The sequence below is a fragment of the Tamandua tetradactyla genome, chromosome 18 (assembly GCF_023851605.1).
Source record: "Tamandua tetradactyla isolate mTamTet1 chromosome 18, mTamTet1.pri, whole genome shotgun sequence".
In the NCBI taxonomy this organism is placed as follows: Eukaryota; Metazoa; Chordata; class Mammalia; order Pilosa; family Myrmecophagidae; genus Tamandua; species Tamandua tetradactyla.
The window spans coordinates 11,019,560-11,043,502 of record NC_135344.1 but is presented as its reverse complement, the minus strand read 5'-3'; the positions used below and the strand labels follow the sequence as shown (position 1 = coordinate 11,043,502).

At 37.7% G+C, this 23,943-nt stretch overlaps 1 protein-coding gene across 7 annotated transcripts in view; it reads left to right on the top strand.

Moving 5' to 3' along the window:
* LOC143662519 (uncharacterized) overlaps positions 1-18,047 on the top strand; it is a 98,887-nt gene extending 80,840 nt beyond the window's left edge. For 2 of the 7 annotated variants that reach the window (XM_077136111.1, XM_077136112.1), the window contains 3 exons: positions 13,912-14,017; positions 14,860-14,958; positions 17,788-18,047. In XM_077136111.1, coding sequence (XP_076992226.1) covers positions 13,912-14,017; positions 14,860-14,958; positions 17,788-17,937 — 355 coding nt within the window. In that variant the 3' untranslated portion in view covers positions 17,938-18,047. Of the gene's footprint in view, positions 1-13,499; positions 13,793-13,911; positions 14,018-14,859; positions 14,959-17,787 lie in introns of those variants that run through there. The other 5 variants (XR_013165381.1, XR_013165378.1, XR_013165377.1 and 2 more) reach the window with 5 other exon arrangements.
* Positions 18,048-23,943: the final 5,896 nt, after the last annotated feature.

Genomic DNA, 23,943 nt, shown 5'->3' with positions numbered 1-23,943 from the left:
CAGTACTTTGTCCTACCATTTTGCCTTTTGGATTTTATATTTATATCTACAGTTTTTTCCTCTTTTTATATTTACTGATAGTCTTCATTTCTACAATCTTCTCCAGACCTGTTTCTCCTGTATTTTCCTATCTCCATGTCATGCTCCCTTTAGTGTTTCTTGGAGAGCTTGTCTCTTAATCACAAATTCTCCAATGATTGAAAATATTTTAATGTCCCCCTAATTTTTGAAGGACAGTTTTGCTGGGTGTCTAATTCTTGGTTGACAGTTTTTCTCTTTCAGAATCTCAAATATATCATATTTATATATTTGATATATATATATATATGACACTGCCTTCTCATCTCCATGGTTTCTCTTGAGAAATCCACACATACTATTATTGAGCTCCCTTCATGTGATGGATTGCTTTTCCCTTACTGCTTTCAAAATTTTCTCTTTCTCTTTGACATTTGACAATCTGATTAGTAAGTATCTTGGAGTATGTCTATTTGGATCTGTTCTTCTTGGTCTATGCTGTATTTTGTGTATCTTTAATTTTATGTCTTTCTTAAGAGCTGACAAATTTTCAGTGATTATTTCCTCCATTAATCTTTCTGCCCCTTTCCCTTCTCTTCTCCTTCTAGGACATCCACAACATATATATTCCTGTGCTTTATGTTGTCGTTCAATTTCATCACACCTTGCTCATATTTATTCTTTTCACTATCTGTTCTTTTGTGTGTCAGATTTCAGATGTCCAGTCCTCTAGTTTACTAATCCTTTCTTCTACCTCTTCATATCAATTGTTGTAAGTTTCATTGATTTTTTTAAAATAACTTCTATTGTGCTTTTCGTTCTTCTAAATTCTGAGATTTGGTTTTTCAAACTTTTGAGTTCTTCTTTATGTTCATATGTCTTCTTTATATCCTCCCTCAACTCATTGATTTGATTTTTTTTTTAATTTTATTTTTTTATTAATGGAAAGAAAAAAAAGAAATTAACACAACATTTAGAAATCATACCATTCTACATATGCACTCAGTAATTCTTAACATCATCACATAGATGCATGATCATTGTTTCTTAGTACATTTGCATCGGTTTAGAGGAACTAGCAACACAACAGAAAAAGATATAAAATGTTAATATAAAGAAAAGAAATAAAAGTAGTAGTAATAGTAAAAAACAACAACAACAAACAAACCAACAAGCAAACAAAAACAAAAAAAACCCTATAGCTCAGATGCAGCTTCATTCAGTATTTTAACATGATTACTTTACAATTAGGTATTATTGTGCTGTCCATTTTTGAGTTTTTGTATCTAGTCCTGTTGCACAGTCTGTATCCCTTCAGCTTCAATTACCCATTGTCTTACCCTGTTTCTAACTCCTGCTGAACTCTGTTACCAATGACATATTTCAAGTTTATTCTCGAATGTCCGTTCAGATCAGTGGGACCATACAGTATTTGTCCTTTAGTTTTTGGCTGGATTCACTCAGCATAATATTCTCTAGGTCCATCCATGTTATTACATGGTTCATAAGTTTATCTTGTCTTAAAGCTGCATAATATTCCATCGTATGTATATACCACAGTTTGTTTAGCCACTCTTCTGTTGATGGAGATTTTGGCTGTTTCCATCTCTTTGCAATTGTAAATAACGCTGCTATAAACATTGGTGTGCAAATGTCCGTTTGTGTCTTTGCCCTTAAGTCCTTTGAGTAGATACCTAGCAATGGTATTGCTGGGTCGTATGGCAATTCTATATTCAGCTTTTTGAGGAACCGCCAAACTGCCTTCCACAGTGGTTGCACCCTTTGACATCCCCACCAACAGTGAATAAGTGTGCCTCTTTCTCCGCATCCTCTCCAGCACTTGTCATTTTCTGTTTTGTTGATAATGGCCATTCTGGTGGGTGTGAGATGATATCTCATTGTGGTTTTGATTTGCATTTCTCTAATGGCCAGAGACATTGAGCATCTCTTCATGTGCCTCTTGGCCATCCGTATTTCTTCTTCTGGTAGGTGTCTGTTTAAGTCTTTTTCCCATTTTGTAATTGGGTTGGCTGTCTTTTTGTTGTTGAGTTGAATAATCTCTTTATAAATTCTGGATACTAGACCTTTATCTGATATGTCGTTTCCAAATATTGTCTCCCATTGTGTAGGCTGTCTTTCTACTTTCTTGATGAAGTTCTCTGATGCACAAAAGTGTTTAATTTTGAGGAGCTCCCATTTATTTATTTCCTTCTTCAGTGTTCTTGCTTTAGGTTTAAGGTCCATAAAACCACCTCCAGTTGTAAGATCCATAAGATATCTCCCAACATTTTCCTCTATCTGTTTTATGGTCTTAGACCTAATGTTTAGATCTTTGATCCATTTTGAGTTAACTTTTGTATAGGGTGTGAGAGATGGGTCTTCTTTCATTCTTTTGCATATGGATATCCAGTTCTCTAGGCACCATTTATTGAAGAGACTGTTCTGTCCCAGGTGAGTTGGCTTGACTGCCTTATTAAAGATCAAATGTCCATAGATGAGAGGGTCTATATCTGAGCACTCTATTCGATTCCATTGGTCGATATATCTATCTTTATGCCAATACCATGCTATTTTGACCACTGTGGCTTCATAATATGCCTTAAAGTCAGGCAGCGCGAGACCTCCAGCTTCGTTTTTTTTCCTCAAGATGTTTTTAGCAATTCGGGGTACCCTGCCCTTCCAGATAAATTTGCTTATTGGTTTTTCTATTTCTGAAAAATAAGTTGTTGGGATTTTGATTGGTATTGCATTGAATCTGTAAATCCATTTAGGTAGGATTGACATCTTAACTATATTTAGTCTTCCAATCCATGAACACGGTATGCCCTTCCATCTATTTAGGTCTTCTGTGATTTCTTTTAACAGTTTTTTGTAGTTTTCTTTATATAGGTTTTTTGTCTCTTTGGTTAAATTTATTCCTAGGTATTTTATTCTTTTAGTTGCGATTGTAAATGGGATTCGTTTCTTGATTTCTACCTCAGCTTGTTCATTACTAGTGTATAGAAAAGCTACAGATTTTTGAATGTTGATCTTGTAGCCTGCTACTTTGCTGTACTCATTTATTAGCTCTAGTAATTTTGTTGTGGATTTTTCTGGGTTTTCTACATATAGTATCATATCGTCTGCAAACAGTGATAGTTTTACTTCTTCCTTTCCAATTTTGATGCCTTGTATTTCTTTTTCTTGCCTAATTGCTCTGGCTAGAACTTCCAACACAATGTTGAATAATAGAGGTGATAGTGGACATCCTTGTCTTGTTCCTGATCTTAGGGGGAAAGTTTTCAATTTTTCCCCATTGAGGATGATATTAGCTGTGGGTTTTTCATATATTCCCTCTATCATTTTAAGGAAGTTCCCTTGTATTCCTATCTTTTGAAGTGTTTTCAGCAGGAAAGGATGTTGAATCTTGTCAAATGCCTTCTCTGCATCAATTGAGATGATCATGTGATTTTTCTGCTTTGATTTGTTGATATGGTGTATTACATTAATTGATTTTCTTATGTTGAACCATCCTTGCATACCTGGGATGAATCCTACTTGGTCATGATGTATAATTCTTTTAATGTGTTGTTGGATACGATTTGCTAGAATTTTATTGAGGATTTTTGCATCTGTATTCATTAGAGAGATTGGTCTGTAGTTTTCTTTTTTTGTAATATCTTTGCCTGGTTTTGGTATGAGGGTGATGTTGGCTTCATAGAATGAATTAGGTAGTTTTCCCTCCACTTCGATTATGTTGAAGAGTTTGAGGAGAGTAGGTACTAATTCTTTCTGGAATGTTTGATAGAATTCACATGTGAAGCCATCTGGTCCTGGAGTTTTCTTTTTAGGGAGCTTTTGAATAACTAATTCAATCTCTTTACTTGTGATTGGTTTGTTGAGGTCGTCTATTTCTTCTTGAGTCAAAGTTGGTTGTTCATGTCTTTCCAGGAACCTGTCCATTTCTTCTAAATTGTTGTATTTATTAGCGTAAAGTTGTTCATAGTATCCTGTTTTTACCTCCTTTATTTCTGTGAGGTCAGTAGTTATGTCTCCTCTTTCATTTCTAATCTTATTTATTTGCATCCTCTCTCTTCTTCTTTTTGTCAATCTTGCTAAGGGCCCATCAATCTTGTTGATTTTCTCATAGAACCAACTTCTGGTCTTATTGATTTTCTCTATTGTTTTCATGTTTTCAATTTCATTTATTTCTGCTCTAATCTTTGTTATTTCTTTCCTTTTGCTTGCTTTGGGATTAGTTTGCTGTTCTTTCTCCAGTTCTTCCAAGTGGACAGTTAATTCCTGCATTTTTGCCTTTTCTTCTTTTCTGATAAAGGCATTTAGGGCAATAAATTTCCCTCTTAGCACTGCCTTTGCTGCGTCCCATAAGTTTTGATATGTTGTATCTTCATTTTCATTTGCCTCTAGGTATTTACTAATTTCTCTTGCAATTTCTTCTTTGACCCACTTGTTGTTTAAGAGTGTGTTGTTGAGCCTCCATGTATTTATGAATTTTCTGGCCCTCCGCCTATTATTGATTTCCAACTTCATTCCTTTATGATCCGAGAAAGTGTTGTGTATGATTTCAATATTTTTAAATTTGTTAAGACTTGCTTTGTGACCCAGCATATGGTCTATCTTTGAGAATGATCCATGAGCACTTGAAAAAAAGGTGTATCCTGCTGTTGTGGGATGTAATGTCCTATAAATGTCTGTTAAGTCAAGTTCATTTATAGTAATATTCAGGTTCTCTATTTCTTTATTGATCCTCTGTGTAGATGTTCTGTCCATTGATGAGAGTGGTGAATTGAAGTCTCCAACTATTATGGTATATGTGTCTATTTCCCTTTTCAGTGTTTGCAGTGTATTCCTCACGTATTTTGGGGCATTCTGGTTCGGTGCGTAAATATTTATGATTGTTATGTCTTCTTGTTTAATTGTTCCTTTTATTAGTATATAGTGTCCTTCTTTGTCTCTTTTAACTGTTTTACATTTGAAGTCTAATTTGTTGGATATTAGTATAGCCACTCCTGCTCTTTTCTGGTTGTTGTTTGCATGAAATATCTTTTCCCAACCTTTCACTTTCAACCTATATTTATCTTTGGGTCTAAGATGTGTTTCCTGTAGACAGCATATAGAAGGATCCTGTTTTTTAATCCATTCTGCCAGTCTATGTCTTTTAATTGAGGAATTCAGTCCATTGACATTTAGAGTTATTACTGTTTGGATAATATTTTCCTCTACCATTTTGCCTTTTGTATTATATATATCATATCTGACTTTCCTTCTTTCTACACTTTTCTCCATGTCTCTCTCTTCTGTCTTTTTGTATCTGACTCTAGTGCTTCTTTTAGTATTTCTTGCAGAGCTGGTCTCTTGGTCACAAATTCTCTTAGTGACTTTTTGTCTGAGAATGTTTTAATTTCTCCCTCATTTTTGAAGGACAATTTTGCTGGATATAGGAGTCTTGGCTGGCAGTTTTTCTCTTTTAGTAACTTAAATATATCATCCCACTGTCTTCTAGCTTCCATGGTTTCTGCTGAGAAATCTACACATAGTCTTATTGGGTTTCCCTTGTATGTGACGGATTGTTTTTCTCTCGCTGCCTTCAAGATCCTCTCTTTCTCTTTGACCTCTGACATTCTAACTAGTAAGTGTCTTGGGGAACGCCTATTTGTGTCTAATCTCTTTGGGGTGCGCTGCACTTCTTGGATCTGTAATTTTAGGTCTTTCATAAGAGTTGGGAAATTTTCAGTGATAATTTCTTCCATTAGTTTTTCTCCTCCTTTTCCCTTCTCTTCTCCTTCTGGGATACCCACTACACGTATATTTGTACGGTTCACATTGTCCTTGAGTTCCCTGATACCTTGTTCAAATTTTTCCATTCTTTTCCGGATAGTTTCTGTTTCTTTTTGGAATTCAGATGTTTCATCCTCCAAATCACTAATTCTATCTTCTGTTTCTTTAAATCTGTCGTTGTAGGTATCCATTGTTTTTTCCATCTTTTCTACTTTATCTTTCACTTCCATAAGTTCTGTGATTTGTTTTTTCAGTTTTTCTATTTCTTCTTTATGTTCAGCCCATGTCTTCTTCATGTCCTCCCTCAATTTATCGATTTCGTTTTTGAAGAGGTTTTCCATTTCTGTTCGTATATTCAGCATTAGTTGTTTCAGCTCCTGTATCTCATTTGAACTATTGGTTTCTTCGTTTGACTGGGCCATATGTTCAATTTTCTGAGCGTAATCCGTTATCTTCTGCTGGCGTCTGGGCATTTAGTCAGATTTCCCCGGGTGTTCGACCCCACAGGTTGAAAGATTTTTCTGTGCAATCTCTTGGTTCTGTTTTTATCCTGCCCAGTAGGTGGCGCTCGTGGCACACGTTTGTCTGTGGGTTCCACCAGTGAAAGTTGCTGTAGGTCCTTTAACTCTGGAAAATTCTCGCCGTAGGGGAGGTTCGGCAGCCGAAGCGTCTTGGAAGAATGCCAGCCGGCCCGGGGTTCCGAATGCGGGGAGGGTCACCGGCCGTCGCAGCACAGGAGAGCATCCGGCCAAATTAGCTATTCGGCCCGGGGCACCAAGCGTGGCGGGAGGGCGCCAGCTGTCGCAGCCTGGGAGAGTGCACTATTCCCAGCCGACGGGGGAGTCACGTGTTTGGAAGGGATCCCCCGGTCACTGTTCTCCGCAGTCTGGGGATTTCCGACCCAACTATCTCAGTTGTTCCGGGGGGCCTCGTGTGGTGGGGGCACCAGCCGCCGCGGCCTAAGGGGACCGCCTGTCCAATTCTACCAGCTGGCCCGGGAAGGTGGAAGGGAGGGACTCCGGTCGCTTGCCGTCCCACCCAGGAAAGCCCGTGCCCCTTGGTGATCTCACCGGAGCTGGTTCTCCCAGATAGTCAGCCGTTCCAGGATGGGGTACGCTGTCCCTTTGATCTCCCTCGTGGCTCCGGGAGCTGCTCTGTATTATCTCCACTCCCCCAGTAGTTGTTCTGGAGGAGGAAAGGTGAGGGTGGCAAGGCTGTCGAGGCTGGTGGCGGAGGAGCACGGTGAAGGCGGGGGAAGAGGGCACCGTGGTGGTTGGAGAGCAGCCGGAGCACGAGGGGGAGGAGGGGGGGGAAGGAGGTCGGGCGGCTCGGCTGCTGCGGGGCGGGGGCGCCGCGCGGCGGGCCGGCGGAGAAAGAAAGGGGGGAAGGAGGTCGGGCGGCTCGGCTGCTGCGGGGCGTGGGCGCCGCGCGGCGGGCCGGCGGAGAAAGAGAGGGGGGAAGGAGGTCGGGCGGCTCGGCTGCTGCGGGGCGGGGGGCGCCGCGCGGCGGGCCGGCGGAGAAAGAGAGGGGGGAAGGAGGTCGGGCGGCTCGGCTGCTGCGGGGCGGGGGCGCCGCGCGGTGGGCCGGCGGAGAAAGAGAGGGAGATTTGATTTTTGATGAGATTTTTTGCATGTCTGTTCAAACATCCTGAATTAGTTGTTTCAAGTCTTGTATCACTTGAAATGCTGGATTGTTCATTTGCACCATATCTTTGATTTTCTTAGTATAACTTGTTATTTTTTGCTGGCCTCTAGGCATTTGATTTCCTTGATGAATTTATTCTCGAGGTTGTTTTCACTCTTTAACCTAGGGATTTTTGTTCTCTATCCATTTTTTGACATTCAGTTCAACTTATTTCAGACTTCTAACATAGGTTCTGTTTAATTGATAAAAAAAATTTTTAGTTCTTTTTTTTTTCTGTTTCTTGCCCAGCTTACATGCAGCTTATTTTTTTAAGAGTGTCTCTTCAGATATTATTGACCCCAGTCAGATTTTTCCAGACCATACAAGTTCATATCTCAGAAGGTAAGAGTTGCTTGCATCACTTTTTCCTGAGGGTGAGACCCATGAAGTCTCTAGACTCTGTGCTTTTCCTGTACTAACCAGCATGTGATGCTTGTTTACCTGTGGCTTCCTACCTGAGAAAAGTGATATGGTATGCTTAATTTCAGCAGACTCTTCCTGCCAGGGTTATGGTAGAGAAAGAGGCTGCAGTAGTAGATGGGCTTTGCTTGCTTGTTTTCCAGACCCTGGATCTTATATTCCCTGAAGGAGGGATTCCACTAGAACTGAACTCTGCTTCCTTTCTCTTGGGGAAGATAGGCCCTTTAAGAAATATAGCCCTGTCACCTGACTAGTTACTTTGTCTCTCAGACATCCTTTAGTTTTGTCCTTGCCTGGGACAGTACTAGAGCCTGAGAGAGCTTGCAGTCCTGTCTAATGAGCTGTTAAGAGATACGAATAGAATAGGATAGAATAGAATAGAATAAACTAGCAAAACCCTTTCCAGACCCTGACCCTTGCTCCCTAGGTTTGCCACTCAACAGCTTGAGTTGGTTCATGGTTCTATGTATCTCCAGGCTCTATGTGCCCCCTTTTCTTAGGGTCCATCCCTTTTCCAGTATTTTGTGCTGTTCAACTCAAAATCTTCTGTTTTATTTATTTTTTTCTTTCAGCCCCACCTTTCTGCTGGGGTGAAAACTACTGGTTTCTTTAGTGCTCACTCTAGATTTATCTGAGCTCTGGGTCTGTTTTCAGTAGTCATAATTTGTTAATTCCCCATTTGAAGCTTGGTTGAGCTAAGCCCTTGCTACTAGTAAAGTCTGTTTCCTTTCCCTTGGGGAACAGCCAGCCATACCTGTTGGGGAGGGGAGCTGGTCTCCACAGTTTGGGCAACTTATAGTTCTGTGTGGGCTTTCAACCACTCCACCCATTCCAGGTTAGTGTGCGCTGTGTGTCCAGTTACTGATGTGCCCAGTACTTGTTCTCTACAGTTCCTGGCCACTTACTAGCTGCTCTGGAGGATGAACTAAATTCCACACCTCACTATGCCACCATCTTGCCCATCTCATCATCAGTATATATATATATATATAAACATTTTTAAACACCAAAACGTTGGTTTTACAAAGACATATTTAGATAAATTGCATGTAGTGTAATTGTCGATATAGTTGGCTTTAATTCTACCATTTCACATCTATTCTTATTATCTGGTATTTGTCTAAATAAGAATTATCTGTTTTATTGTGCTATCATATTTTGTGCTATATATTTCATATTCCATTTATTTTTAGCTCTATGTTTTCTTTAGTAGTTACTCCAGATTTTATGAGATGCTCCTTACGCTCTCATGGTCTTAAGTCAATTAACATTAAAGAAACCCATGAACAAGATAAAAATATTACATTATATTTCCATTTACCCACCCTTTTAAACATTTTCCTCCTGTTTTTAAATATTTTACCTCTACATATGTCAGAAACTCCATAATATTTTGTTGCAGTATTATTTTAACATAGTGTGGTGTGTGTTTGTATGAGGATGTATATATGTATCTTTTTGCTAAAGGTCTTTTTACCAAACGTCTTAATTTTCTTTTTCTTCTTGTAGCTAATAATTCTAAATTTTATTCAGGGAATACTGTGTAAAAGAATATTAGAATATTATAGACTAAAGCAAATATTATTTACCGAAGAAATATTTCAATATATTTGTTTGGTTCATGTGTCAAGCTAATATGTAGTTGAGTTCATTCTTGGCTTTATTGCAGATTAACACTGCCTTCAAATGGTATCTGATCAGGACTTTGTATGTCAGGGCTCGGGATCTGAGTAGCAGTGAAACCCTGGATTTTGAGGTGCTGTGCAGCCCAGTCACCAGCCTTTGAAGTTGCTCAGCCGTTCTCTTTGCTCCCCAGCCTTTTCCCAGAGTTCCAAATCTCAGGACATGGTTCTGTCCTCTACCCTGTCCTAGCCTCATGAGGCCTCTGCCAGCACACAGTAAAGGTCTGTGCATTTTGGATGAGGTAAGGGAAGTTTTATTTCAGCTCCCTGCCCTGCCCCAGCCTTGGGAGATTGTACAGCTATGTCCTCTGTTAAGGTGCCATTGGAAAAATGATGGCTGTGGAGACTCACTCTGATGAGAACTCTCCAGGATTCTAACTACTCATGCCAGCCTAGCTTTGACTCTTACAAATTTATTACAATTTAAGCTATTTATTCCTCCTCAGCTTTGTTTAATGAGGGTCCCTCCCAAACCCACAATTCTAGCAGGATAGAAAGAAATTGTGGGTCTTTTCTGTCCTAGTAAAACCTTCTTTTCACTTTCTGTAATTTTGTTCTATTTCTTGTTTCTCATTATCCTCAGGTCTGCTGGATATTTAAACACATGTGATATTATAACTTAATCTTATTCCTGTTGTTTTGATGGGTATATCGACTTCTTGTGATTTCTGTATCTTAACTGGAAGCAGATGGTTCATTTTTCCTTCTTTAAATCAAAATCTTTAAGTTTTCAGCATCTAGCAATTCTTGTCTACATTGTATCCCATAATTCTAATCAGACACACACTGCAGACTTGTCAAGGTGTTTCTCATTGGTATATTTGCTGAATTCTTTAATCTCCCTTCATTGAATGAGCTGATGAGCTCTTAACTATTCTGACTTCAGGCAAGTGTCACTTGCAGGGGAGGCTCTGGTTACTGTTTCTTGTATTTAACACTGTGACTCATCACCTATGCCTGCCAGCACATTTCCTAAAAGGAGGAATAATGGACTATGCAATGTAGAAAGATGAAGAGAGCTGCAAGTGTTTGTTATCGTTTGATGAGTCATCATTTGGAACTAAACTGGTCAGTATTCAATTCTCCAGAAGATCTGTTTATGTGCACATAAGCTACTAAAATCATAGAGTAAAAAAAAAACAAAAAGTATAAGTGCTTCCAATCTGACCTGATCAGTAGAACTTTCTTTCAATGAGCAGCCAGTACACTGAAAATGATTAGACAGAATCTACATTTTCTGCTTCCTTAGAAGAGCTTTTCTTTTTGTTTTGTTTTCATGAGAATCTTAAATGGGACTTCTTTGACAGCTTATCCACTGATATGTTTCTACAACATTGTTTAAAGAGTGGTTACTGCAATTAGTGTCTTCTTTGTGCCCTCTGCAATTTGTGGGTGAGTCTGTTTGCTTCACAGAATCTGGTATTTTGGATTTTTAACCAAGCAAATGTCGACACATCTATATTTTAAGGGTTTTTTATTTTTTTGCTTTGGAAAGCCAGCTTTTCAAATGATACACGTTCATTAAAAGTATACTTTTCACAAATACCCTTTCATTATTTATCCTAGGTTACTTTACCATTATAACTTTCCTTTTCCAGCTTTGTAGTTTTCTGTAGTTAAAATTAACTACAGAATTTCTTAAATGTCAATATATAAAATTCTAAGTATAAGGGCATTCAACTTGCCATTACTGAAGACAGAGACAAGAGGCTGGCAGCTAAACAGTTTTTCTTTGTTCAAAAAAAACAAATGAATTCTGAAACATATATATATATATATACGTGTATGTGTATATATATATATATACATATATGTGTGTGTATATATATATATATATAATTTCACATATATATGAAGAGAGAGAGAAGACACACAAGAGAGAGACAGAGAGAAATAGAAAGGAGAGAGAGAGAGAGAGAGAGAGAGAGAGAGAGAGTGCTCCAGAGCCAGATGGGAGCACCATGCATCCTTTTAGGCATTGGGGATAGCAGCAGTTAACAAAAGTGACAGCAGTCATTGTCTGCATAACACATACATGTTAAAGGGGAGGGGAAGGGGGTAAGAAAGACTGAAAGCAAATAAAGGGTAAAATGTATGTATTGTCAGGGTAGAAGTCCAGGGGAAAAGCAATTCCATATGAACTTCAAGATCAGCCTGACAATTTCTATTTCTTCTGTCCCTTTTACCAGAACTCCTGGACAGTCAGAACTCTGGAGAATTAGTTTTATATTGGGTCTTGCTGAAGTCTTGCTAGGAGGGAATCTTGACCTTTAAGTTTTCATCTCTCACCTCCACACTCTAATATTGTCAAATTCATTTCCATTTGCATGCTTGTTCCCTGAACCTCCAATATCTCCTCATACTCCAATACTTGGTATTGTTCATCTTTTTAATAATAGCCATCCTAGGGGGTATGAAGTGGTTTCTCATTGTGGTTTTTAGTTGCATTTCCCTAATGACTAATAATGTTGAACATCTTTCTATGTGTCTCGGCCACCTGTATTTTTTTCCTTGGAGAAAAGTCTATTCAAATCATTTACCTTTTTTTTAATTGGGTAATTTGATGTTTGTTGTTTAGTTCTATATTCTGAATACTGGATTCTTGCCAAAAATATGATATGCAACTATTTTTCCCGTTCTGTTGGTTATCTGTTCTTTCTTTTTTTGATAGTGTCCTTGGAAGCACAAACTTTTAAGTTTTGATGAAGTCCCATTTATTTTTTCTTTGATTGATTCTGCTTTGGGCACCATATCTAAGAACCATTGCCTAATTCAAGGTCATGAAGATTTACTTGTATATTTTTTATAAGAGTTTTATAATTGATCCATTTTGAGGTACTTTTTTACAGGGTATGAGGCAAGAGTCTAACTTCACTTTTTTGCATGTGGAAATCCAGCTGTTCCAATAGCACCCATTGAAAAGACCATTCTCTCCACCACTGGATATCTTGGTATCATTCCTGAAAAATCCATTGGCCCCCCAAATGAATGGTTTTATTCAGGTTTTGTTCTAGTTTGCTAGCTGCCTGAATGTAATATACCAGAAATAGAATGGCTTTTAAAAGGGGAAATTTAATAAGTTCCTAGTTTATAGTTCTAAGGCCAAAAAAATGTCCCAATTAAAACAAGTCTATAGGCATGTCCAATTTAAGGCATCCGGGGAATACCTTGGTTCAAGAAAGCCAACGACGTTCAACGTTTCTCTCTCAGCTGTAAGGGCACATGACGAACATGGCGGTGTCTGCTGGCTTTCACGTGGCTCTACCGAAAGGGACTCTCTCCAAAATGTTTCCTCTTTTAAAGGATTCCAGCAAGCAACTCCACCTTCAGTGGGTGGAGACACACCTCCATGGAAATCATCCAATCAAAAGTTACCACCCGCAATTGGGTGGGTCATGTCTTCATGGAAACAATCAAAATGCTCCCACCCAGCAATTTTGAATGAGGATCAAAGGGCATGACTTTTCTGGGGTCCACCACAGATTCAGACCAGCACAGATGCTGAACATTATTAGTCATTAGAGAAATGCAACTAAAAACCACATGAGATACCACTTCATACCTCCTAGGATGGCTGTTGTTAAAAACATGAACAATACCAAGTGTTGGAGTATGTGGAGATATTGGAAGCCTTGTACATTGCTGGTGAGACTGGAAAATAGATCAGCCACTTTGTAAAAACAGTCCGGCACTTCCTTAAAAGTTTAAATCTAGACCCAGCAATTCTATTCCTAGGTATATATCTGAAAGAAATGAGAAGCTATGTCTGCACAAAAATGTATACACAAATGTTTATCAGTATTAAGGTAGCCAAAACCTGGAAACATCCAAAATGTCCGCCAACAGAAAAATGGCTAAACAAAACATTATAGCCACACAATGGAATATTACTGAGTCATAAAGGGTAAAGAAGTCCTGATACCTGCTATAACCTGGCTGACTCTTGGAAAGGTTGTGCTGAAGGCAAGGAGCCAGACACAAAGACCACATTATGATTCCATATATGTAAAATGTCCAGAACAGGCAAATCTATGTAGACAAAAAGTAAATGAGTGGTTGCCAGAGGCTGTGGGGACAGAGGAATAGGGAGTGACTGCTAATGGGCATGGAACTTCTTTTAGGGGTAATGAAAACCTTCTGGAATTAGATGGTGGTGATGGCAGTACAACCTTTTGAAAATAGTAAAACTGCTAAATTGAACATTTTAAATGGTGAGTTTTATGGTATGTGTGAATTATATCTCAGTTATATATACATAATGAAATATTTCAGATATACAAAAATATAAAGAATCATGTAACAATCACTTTTTTTCTTGCCATTTTCTCAGCACAGCACAGAAACATGGTATTTGTTGGTTGAGTGAATTGGCAAAGAACCCACCACAATCTTCAGGAATGAAACATTTCCAATACAAAAAAAGAGAAAGTTTAAAGGTCAGAAAGACCCCACTGCAAAATGAAATGCATGAGCAGAGACCCGAATGCTAGAATAAAGAACTGAGCCACTCAGCTGCTGAGGCAAGAGCCTTGAAAGCCAAGACTGGCAATTTCAATATCCTTGAGGCATAACAGTGCCTGAGATGATCAAGATCCTACAAAAAGCCAGCCTGGCTAGGGCATAGTGAGTGATGGGAGAGAGGCAGGAAGAAAGATAAGAGAGGCCTTTGGAAGTTCACTGTAAAAAGTTTATCCTTGCCTTTAAAGAAATGAGACAATAATTGAGTGATTATAAAGAGGAATGTTGTAATCGGCTTTACATTTGTAAAGGATCCCTCTGGCTGTAGGGGCAGACTAGACGGGTGCAAGTGCAGGGGAGAAGAAGAAGCAGTGAGCCCAGCTAGGATGTACTTTCATCAAACCAGGTGAAGACTATTGATTGTATAAAGATGATGCAAAGTGGCAAAAGGCTGCATTTCTTATGGAAATGCAATGCATTGAATGCAGGTTATAATAGATAGGATTCTAGAGGCTCTAATGTTTTTCACCTGAGAAAGATAGAGATACCCTTGACTAAGATGAAGAAGTCAGCAGGAAAAGCAAATGGCCAGTAGATGAGAATTCAGCAGTCTGAGAATACCTATTGTAAATCCAAGAGGTGAGATTGAGGAGAGAACAAACATAAAATCTAGAGTTAAGGGAGGTGCAGGTTGGAATTGTACATTTCAAAATCTTTAGTGTATTTAGACTCATGGTGATAGATGAGCTCAGGAAGGGGGTGAATGTGTACAATAAAGAAGATATGCATGGACTGACCTCTGGATTCTCTAACTTTAAAGGCCTGCAGTGATGAGGTGGCCAGAATATCAGAGGAAACTGAAAGAAAAAGAGATCCAGGACGAAGTCAGGAAAATGTTTTATTTTGGAAGGCAAGAAAGGCAAGTATTTATCAGAAAAAAAAGGAATAGATTAACTTGTTCAAAGGAGCTAGAGATGCAATGAAATGAAGTCTTAGAACTCCCAACTCAATTTAGCAAAAGGAAGTCACCATTAACCATCAGGAAACTTACTCCCTTAGAATAACGAGGATGGAAACTCACTGAAGAGAGTTCAAGAGAGAAAAGCAGGGAAGAAAAATCAACAAAAAGCCCAAATAGCTTTTTGTAATTTGGCTATTTTTAGACTGGAAATGAAAAAAAGAAAGTTTCTTCTTTGAATAAGTGAGTAAGAGTGGAAAAGTGACTCCATAAGGAAGATTGGGGACAATTATTAAGTAATGACTGTGCTTAGGTAAGAATGTATAAGGAATGTAGTAACAACTGGGAGGGTTGTTGTTATATAGAAGCAAGACTCACTCTTCCAAAAATAACAGAGGAAAAGGTGGCGCCACAGCTGGAGGAGTAGATGTGATGGAGGCATGAGACACTCGTAGTCTATTCTGCTAGGTTTTATTTCCCATTGAAAAGAGAAAGCTGAGAATGCCAGTGGCATAGAGGTGTTAAAGCCTTGAGTAGAGAGAAGGTATGAGATGTTCTTGTGTGAAAGGAGAGTGAGAGGAATAGAGAAATAGAGCAGTATTGCTGGGGCAGGAAGGAGAGCCTTTTACAAAGGGTCAGAGCTCATGGATAAAGTTGCCCCTTCTATGTACTTTTCTCCAGACACATTCAGCTGGACAGTTTAATGTCTGCATTGGTGAAGTATTAGTCTTAACCAGGGTTGGAGTTTTGCTAGGCAAATAGGGTGATGGGGGAGACAAGCAATAGAGTAAAGAATGGATGCGAGGCAGTGATTCAGTCGGTGCGTCATGAAATCTCTACTGGGTTATAGGGAAAGTGTCATCATAAGATTGGAGAAACATAAAACAATGTTAGAAGGAATGGAATGAAGGTCTTACTTGAACTTGAAATGCTGTCAAAACCAAAATAGAAGGTGTTAACCTGCAAAAATGGAAGTAATGGTCATAGGGTAGACCTGGTTAACTTATAGTTATGGAAGTGATATGTCATTTAGAAATGACCAAGGCCCAGGGTATGCTGCAGGAGAAAGTGGTGAAGGAGAACAGATGAGAAATCAACCCTCTGATAGACCTTTGACTATTGAATACTGAAAATTAGAGTCATGATAAGGAGAGAGAAACTGAGGCAGAACATTGAATTTTCAAGTAGAGTAATGAAGGTTTAGGTGGATGTCTTCATCGAGGAAATCAGGTGATGCAATATTATAGCAATGAATAAAAGCTCATGGTTTGAAGCAAGAGAAAGGAGACTTGTCTGCAAGCAGCCAAAGTAGACTGAATATTCCCACCACACCTCCAGACCTAGTGGAAACTGGGCCAGAAAATATCGGCCTGTTAAGAGAAGTTCAGAAGGCACAGAGTCAGAGCAAGAAGATAAAGGGAGTGTTAGAAGTAGACTTTAAGATATTGGGGCTTTTTTCTGATAAAGACCCTTGAGTTCCAGAATTTGGTCCCAATGGAATAGGATCATGTCTAAATGCAAGGAGATGCTAGAGCTTGAGAAATATACAGGTAGTTCTAGGCTTCTTGTGGTGATTAAAAACAGGGAGAAAACTCCAAATGGAATTATTTCTACTGATCTAAAACCTGTGATGGCAGTGCTTGACTGCTAGGATGCTGGGAGTTGGGAGAGGGGGTGAGAGATGTTACTCAATTTAAGAGAAAAAAAGAGGGGAAACGATCATTCTTCATGACTATCATACTTCCTCATACTTTCATGTACAATAGTTGCTGATTGCAAAGGAAACATACAGTTGTTGGTGATTTGCCTCATTCCCTATCACCTTCGTTCTTTACAATGGAGTCTACAAAATAGACCTTTAGATTTTAATTTGGGGAAAACATTAAAAGAATTAAATAGCAAATCAAAATTTCCCAATAAAGGCTATTACCAGTCAAGGGATTTAAAGCATCTTCTTTAGTTTGAGTAACTGACACAACACAACTTAGTGTTGAAACTAAAATTAGACATCATTACATAATCGTAGAGCTTCATTAGGTAAGTCACTGTGAAACAACCATGATTTTGCAAATTTCAGGGGAATCTTTCTTTCCAAATTTGCACACATCAAATTTCCAAAGCAGAAACCCAACATGAAGGATTTACTTAGGGCATATTTCTACTCCAATCAGTTGCCATCAGCAATCATCACAAGTCACTCTTGTTACTAAGTAAATGTCAAAAATTGACAAGCCTTTGACTTACTATGAAAAGTTCCTGTATGTAATAATTGTGAATTATGCTATATCAAAAATCATGCTTACAAGTTAAAATGTTCAAATGGTATTTCATTTCAAATACAGTGTCTAACAGGTGTTCTTCAAAGTGACACCTGAGTATTACTTTTTTAAAAGGCTCCTTAGATTGTGGGATCTGGCAGTAGATCATCCTTATTTTCATATCTCAGAAGCACACTTGGAAAGTGCCTGAGTGATTTTCTTCAAATGAATGTGGCTCTTGTGTCAAAATAAAAGTTCAGACTGCAGAAAATTATGAAGTTCTTTATACCAAACCGTGATCGACCTGTTTTTTTTTTTTTTTTTTTTGCTATGCAAATAAAGAAAGCAATCTTGGTATAATCCACCTGTATTTCAAATCCCTTTTCATAGCAGTAAAGTGGTCTTATAATTAACTGATAAATCACTCTATAATCAGTTTAGCTAATTGTTTTTCTCTCTTTTATTCTTCTCGGGGCTGACTAGGGAGTACTGGACTCCATTACGGTAACTGTTGTTTTATTCTTCTTTTCAGCTGAATTGCCATAACCCCTATATCACACAGCCAAGTTCAAGAGGAAAAACATTAAGTCCATGTGAAAGAATTCAGATGCTTCTGAAATTATGTAAAAATAACATCCTTGCCACAGTGTTATTGAATTTGAGACTTCTTCTTAGCAATTGAAATGTTCCAGGGCTCTGAAAGCTTGTTTCCCTCCAGAGAAAATGGGACTCTAGAATATTAACAAATAGTTACGTCTAGATTTAGAGCATTGCCTCAGAGCAGACATGGGGCAGCACTCTGTCAACACACCAGTGCATCCAGTTAATTGTACAAAAAAATCAATTGCGGTACTCTAGCTAAAATAATTTGTGGGGAGAATACGTTTGGAGCTTTTTGAAACGAATTGTGACATTTTACTTAGAACTGTAGCTGGTATTATTTGAAAGACTTAGATCCAGGTCTAACCACGAAGTATATATTTAACTAACTTCTCTCTCCATTTTCATCATCTCCCTTTTTTGATACTTTTTTCAATTCTTTTATGCGCCTTTTTGAGCACCTTTGTCTTCAACCTGTTATGAATAAATTCCCTCCATAGAGTTCGCCAACTACTGTTTCATCTGTCTGTGAAGACTCTGGTCATCCCCAAGGCCTACAAGACCCATGGGGATTTATCTCAGGGCAGACACTTCTGGCATTTATTTTGGGTGGAGAAAACTTCAAACCATATTCTTTAAGCAAGTTCTATTTGGCCTAACTGAAAAGGCAATAGAGATCTTCAGTTTGCATTGTTCATCTTTTTTTTTCTTTCCTGAATATCAGCTTTCTCACAATGCTTATAGCTGTTTCTAAGTCATTGAAAATCCATTTTTGAAAGCTACATTTAATAGAGTCGTACCATAGTTTTGCCAAAGGAATCAATTCTAGCACACCTCCTTGCCTGTATCTTGCCCCTTTTATAAGCCTCTTACAGCAGAATTATTCTTTTTATTAATTTTATACTCACTGTTTAAAGAACCGATGTGCTGTGGGAGCTATTGGTGTGAATGAAGAATTATAAAAGTTTATTGCGTTTTATTATTGCAAAACTATTATACCAATAAACCTATTGAAAGAAAACTATGGGTGTTTAACATGTAACATATTCCCAGCATAATGTTATTTGAAAGCTTCATTTACTGCATGACTAGACCTTGTTTCATAGACACAGTACATTTGAATGAGGACCAGCTCAATTTTTCTCATAACAAAAATGCTCTAATAAAAGAGAAATGTTCAATTTACTATTTTGACTCATATTTTTCATTGAAATGGAAATAAGACGTCTGTGAAAAAAAAACAGAAGAGAGGAAATCATAGCAAAGCTATAGCAATTTAATCACATTAAAATCCATATTGTTTTGGTATTTTTAAATAGATCAAATCAAGTTTTTCTTTTCTGTGCTTCACATAATTCACCAACATGAGAAAGTACTCATGTGCTTCAGAGACAAGCCTTAATTATCTAATATTTTCAATTGCTCTGAGATCACAAATCTCATATCAATTCGCTTGTTGTAATTTTGTGGTGGTATGACTGCAGTGCAATTCACTGATTCATGTTTGAAATTTTAAAAATCTTTACATTTCTTAGAATTACATATTGAGAGGAAAATAAAGAGATTTAATCATACTGATCTCAATGACACTAATGAGAAAGAGAAACCTAAACCTTAAGTGATAGAAGAAAAGACTCTTCACTAAGGTGGACCCAATGAATAGCCACTCACCTTTTATAAATATTTCCTTGTCTTCTCTAAATTTTACTCCATAAAAATGATATGGTTTAAAATTTTTAATTATGAGAACATGGGGAATATTTTGAGATGTGGTTATAACTCTGAGGATAGGTTTTCCATTTTTTTAATAGAGAAGAAAAGTGATTTCAATATATATTTGGGTTTTTCTCCTTAATTTATTTAATCAGGCAGTTTCCCTGAAGATGTAAATTTGCCTAGATGTTTGACTAATGATCAAATATTCCAGATTTCCCCTTCCTGAGAAATGGATATGATTAACTCCGTGTTTTTTATTTTTAGATTTTCAAATGTTGTGGATGGAATCTACTTTACCCTGGTTTGAAATAAAATGACTTTCCAAAGAAAGCAAATCAAAAGCTGACTCAGGAAAGCTATTAGGTACAATTCAAAGGAATAAGGAGCTCATTGCATTCACAGTGACTAATTCGAACAGTCAGAAATACCTAACTATTCCTAAGTATGAGGACTTAAAAGTCCAGTGACTAGCACCCCTTTCCCTTCTCTTCCCATCTGAGTTCTAAGTTCATTTTGATACAAGATATGAGAATCAGACAAATTCAAAATGTCTAGGTTAGACAATGTGGCTTAGATCTGATAAGGCCACACAAATGTCCTAGTAATTCTTCCATCAAATTAAACTCAGCCGTCCCTGTCACAGCACAGCAGCTCAACCTCTTTCTCCTCTGAAGGGTATTTCCCTGCTCTCATCAGCTTCCTGCAAGAGGGCAAATTCAAGCACTGTACCTGGAGTGGCCTAGCCAATCTTGCCTTGTTCCTTGATGCGGCCATTTCTTCCCTACAGGAGCAGATGATTGAAAGATGGGAAATGGAATTCATTCTAGCTCAAGTCCTTCTACATAGAAACAGGAGGCAAGGGGCATAGGTGTTCTACCCTCAAAACCAGTTTTTCCTTAGCCTGTAGTTCAGAAGCATCTTGCCATAGTTACAGAGAGACATGGCCCTGAAGCTGTTCTCCCAGCTTCCAAGCTACCCTTCTAGCCTGGGAGGGAAGTGTTGGAATTTGCAAAGCTTATGTTTGCAATGTCCTGCCGTTTAGGGTCTGCTCATAGGGCCGGATAAAGGGAGACTGCAGGATGAAGGAGAGAAGGACATTGCTTCTACCTGTATATCCTGCTGGCTTTTTCTTCCTGTTTTCCTCTTTGTGGCAGCAGGAATTCACTCTAGAAGCTGCTGAATCCATTTTAAACATTTTTTAACATGCAATTACCAAGGTAAAAGTCCTTGACGTCTTAAAGTAGAATCAAGAGGAAAGGTAGTTTGGAAGAAGGCCGAACATTCGGTGATGGATAGAATGACAGGGAGGGGCATGAGAATCTAAGTTTATAGCATGTACAATAAATTGATAGTATATCAATCAGAATGGGGATATACAAGGGAAATACTTTTATATTTGAAGTGTCTTGAGATACAGTCAAGTGGAAATATCCTATTGATATTTGGACGCAGAGGTCTGGAAATACAGAACAATTTAAGACAATGTATATCTGGTAGTTTTTGACATATGGGTCAAAGTTGAAACCTTAGAAGTGGAGGAGATCATTCCCAAAATGCAAAAGAACATTAGGAATGTATTATAATTAAAAAAAAAAAAAAGAATGGCTTATAAGATGCCATTTTACTGATTAATTTTGATCATACTGTCAGCAAAACCTTCTCTGATTTTTTTCTCTCAAAATAAGGCATCAGCCTTACTTGACAACCACATTTGCTTTTTGTGGGGTGGGGAGTGTTGAGGGGGTCTGGGCTAAGAGTGAAGCCATTACGCTAATTATTGTTCATTTTCTTCTCATTAGAGTTAACTTATCTATCCACCTTCTGAAGACATTTTCAAATTTGTATTTTTGTTGTCTAGAATTTTTGTAATATCTCCAGGCTTGTCAGACCTAAATTTGATGGGCATGTTAATCATGTCTCACTGAAATCTCTCATAAAATGTCAGAAAGAAAGAAGCTAAGAGCAGAAATCTCTGGGATATCCATTAGTTAATCATCATCATCATTGGAATTGGCAGTAAAACCTTCTATAAATCAAACTATTTTCCTGCATCCAATCATATATGTCCATTTTCCCACAATCCATTAGAGAATGCTTTGTTACATAAATTATATTGCAATATAGCTACTTAATGAAAACTAAATCCCTCCATTTAAGATTACTTATACTTTGTGAAAATATTTTCAAACCAATGGTCACAGCTTGTTTGGATGTTCACAGCTCATCAGTCTATTCTAGAAAAATCATGCACTCATTTTTCTGCAGAATGTATACATTAAATATACAAATTTAATTGGCACTTTCAATATTTATTATTACTAATTTTTGGGCAAGGAGTTACTCTTAGTTGATGTATACTCTTTAAAGTTCCTTAACAGCCACCAGCCAAATTGTGCTCCAGAACGGGTAATTGTTTGATCAGAGTTTGAAAGTCCCACTCTTATTACACATGGGCAAAGTGCTTAAACAGTAAGCTGTAAACCTGATATCGAAAGTCCTAAACTCAGACTAGCTGGGTTTTTGTAATAATTGTCAGTTGTACAACCTTAGGCAAGTTGCTTGAGCAATCATGTTTCTTGATTTTGATCAGAGAACAGTTGGGAATACTACTGTTTACTTTTGGGACTTGCTGTGATGTGTGGATGGCTTAATAAACAGAGTCAGTAGGGTACCTGACACTCAGTAATATTAATTATGATTAGTATCATCTGTATTTTTTCAGTATAGCATTCTGTCTGAAAAGAGGCAAAGTAAGTTATCATTTCTACTTTCAATGAACACTCGAAAAATCACTGCTTTCAGACTGCTACAAATCATGCAGTTTGAGAGATTCTCATCTGCATGTCCCAGGCACCTGTGCACAAATTTCTGTAAAGCTGTGTTTATAACTAAAATAGATGGGTTGCAGGGTATGCATATTTTCTACTTCATAAGATTATGTGAAAAACTTTTCTGACATAGCTTAGATGTACCCATTGAAACACCCGTCAGTAATGTATAGGAACTTTTATTATTCCACATTCTTAAAAGCACTTCCTCTTCATTCAAACTGAATTTTGCCAATATAGTGGGTATATAGAGCTATTGCCACATGAGTTTTCTTACATATAATTGTTCAGAAACTGAACACCTGTCCACACTGTATTCTCCATTTGGACTGCTTTTAAGAAGGACATGTTTATGTCTTTTGCCTATTTTTCTTGGAGGTTGTTGGCCATTTTATTATTGATTTGTAGGCATTCTTTGCATATTCTAGGTACAAGTCTTTTTGGTGGTATATGTGTATATCTTCTCTCAGTATGATTCATATCTCTAGAAATTGTCTTTTGATAACAGATGTGCTTACATGTTTAAAACTAATAAATTCATAATAATTTTTTTTATGTTTAATGCTTCTTTGTGTCCTTTTAGGAAATCTTCTGTGAGCACCTATCTTGAAATTCTGGTACATATTTTTCATGTGAAGCATAAATGAATAAAAAGTAATTTTTAAAAGGCCACTTATGCATTTTATTTGACAGCTGTTGATCATCTTGTATATTGTCAGTAAATTAGAAAACATTAACAGAGTGTTAGGGCCCAGAATGAGTTTAAGAGTATGAGCATGTGCTGTCACAAAACCAGAATGCATGCCTGGCACAGAAAGAAGCATAGACTTATTAGGACTTGGGAACAGGAGGGAGTCTTTGGTTGCCACTGGTCCAAAAGGACAGCGCTGTGTAAAGGGGCAGGGAGTAGCAGGGGCAATTTGTATATGATTTTAGAACAAAGACATTTCCTACAGTATGAGGGCATTGGGCCTCTACCATAATCATGAAAGAACCTAAGATCTGATGCTTTACTAAGATTGATGTTAAGACCAAAATGCAATCAATGCCATTTTTGTATCTGTGATTATGTTCTTCTCCACTGGGGAAATTGTTTACTTTCTCTACCTCTGTCCGGCTTAAAGCACTCTCCTTACATGCTCGGGGTTTCATTCCCATTTAGGAGGGAGCCAGGGCCCTGGGCTGTCACCAGTTTCTATATATTCCATATTTTTCATTCATGCATATATGGATATATATTAGCCACATTTAAATATTTTATGTATGCCTGTATAAGGTCTTACTGTTTTCATTGTAAAAGTTCTAAAATCTCTCAGAAGTCAAAAACCACTTGGCAAAATATATACATTAATATTTATTTTCAGATAAAATTATATTTGCATGGTCCAATTGGTATGAACACAAAAAAGAATAATAAAAATTGGCATATCTTGACTTTTGAAATTGATAGTATTTGATTTTACATACTTTTGTGTAACATTTTTATCATTAAAATAACTGGTGCTTTGAATATTTATTATTACTGATTCTTAGGCAAGGAATTA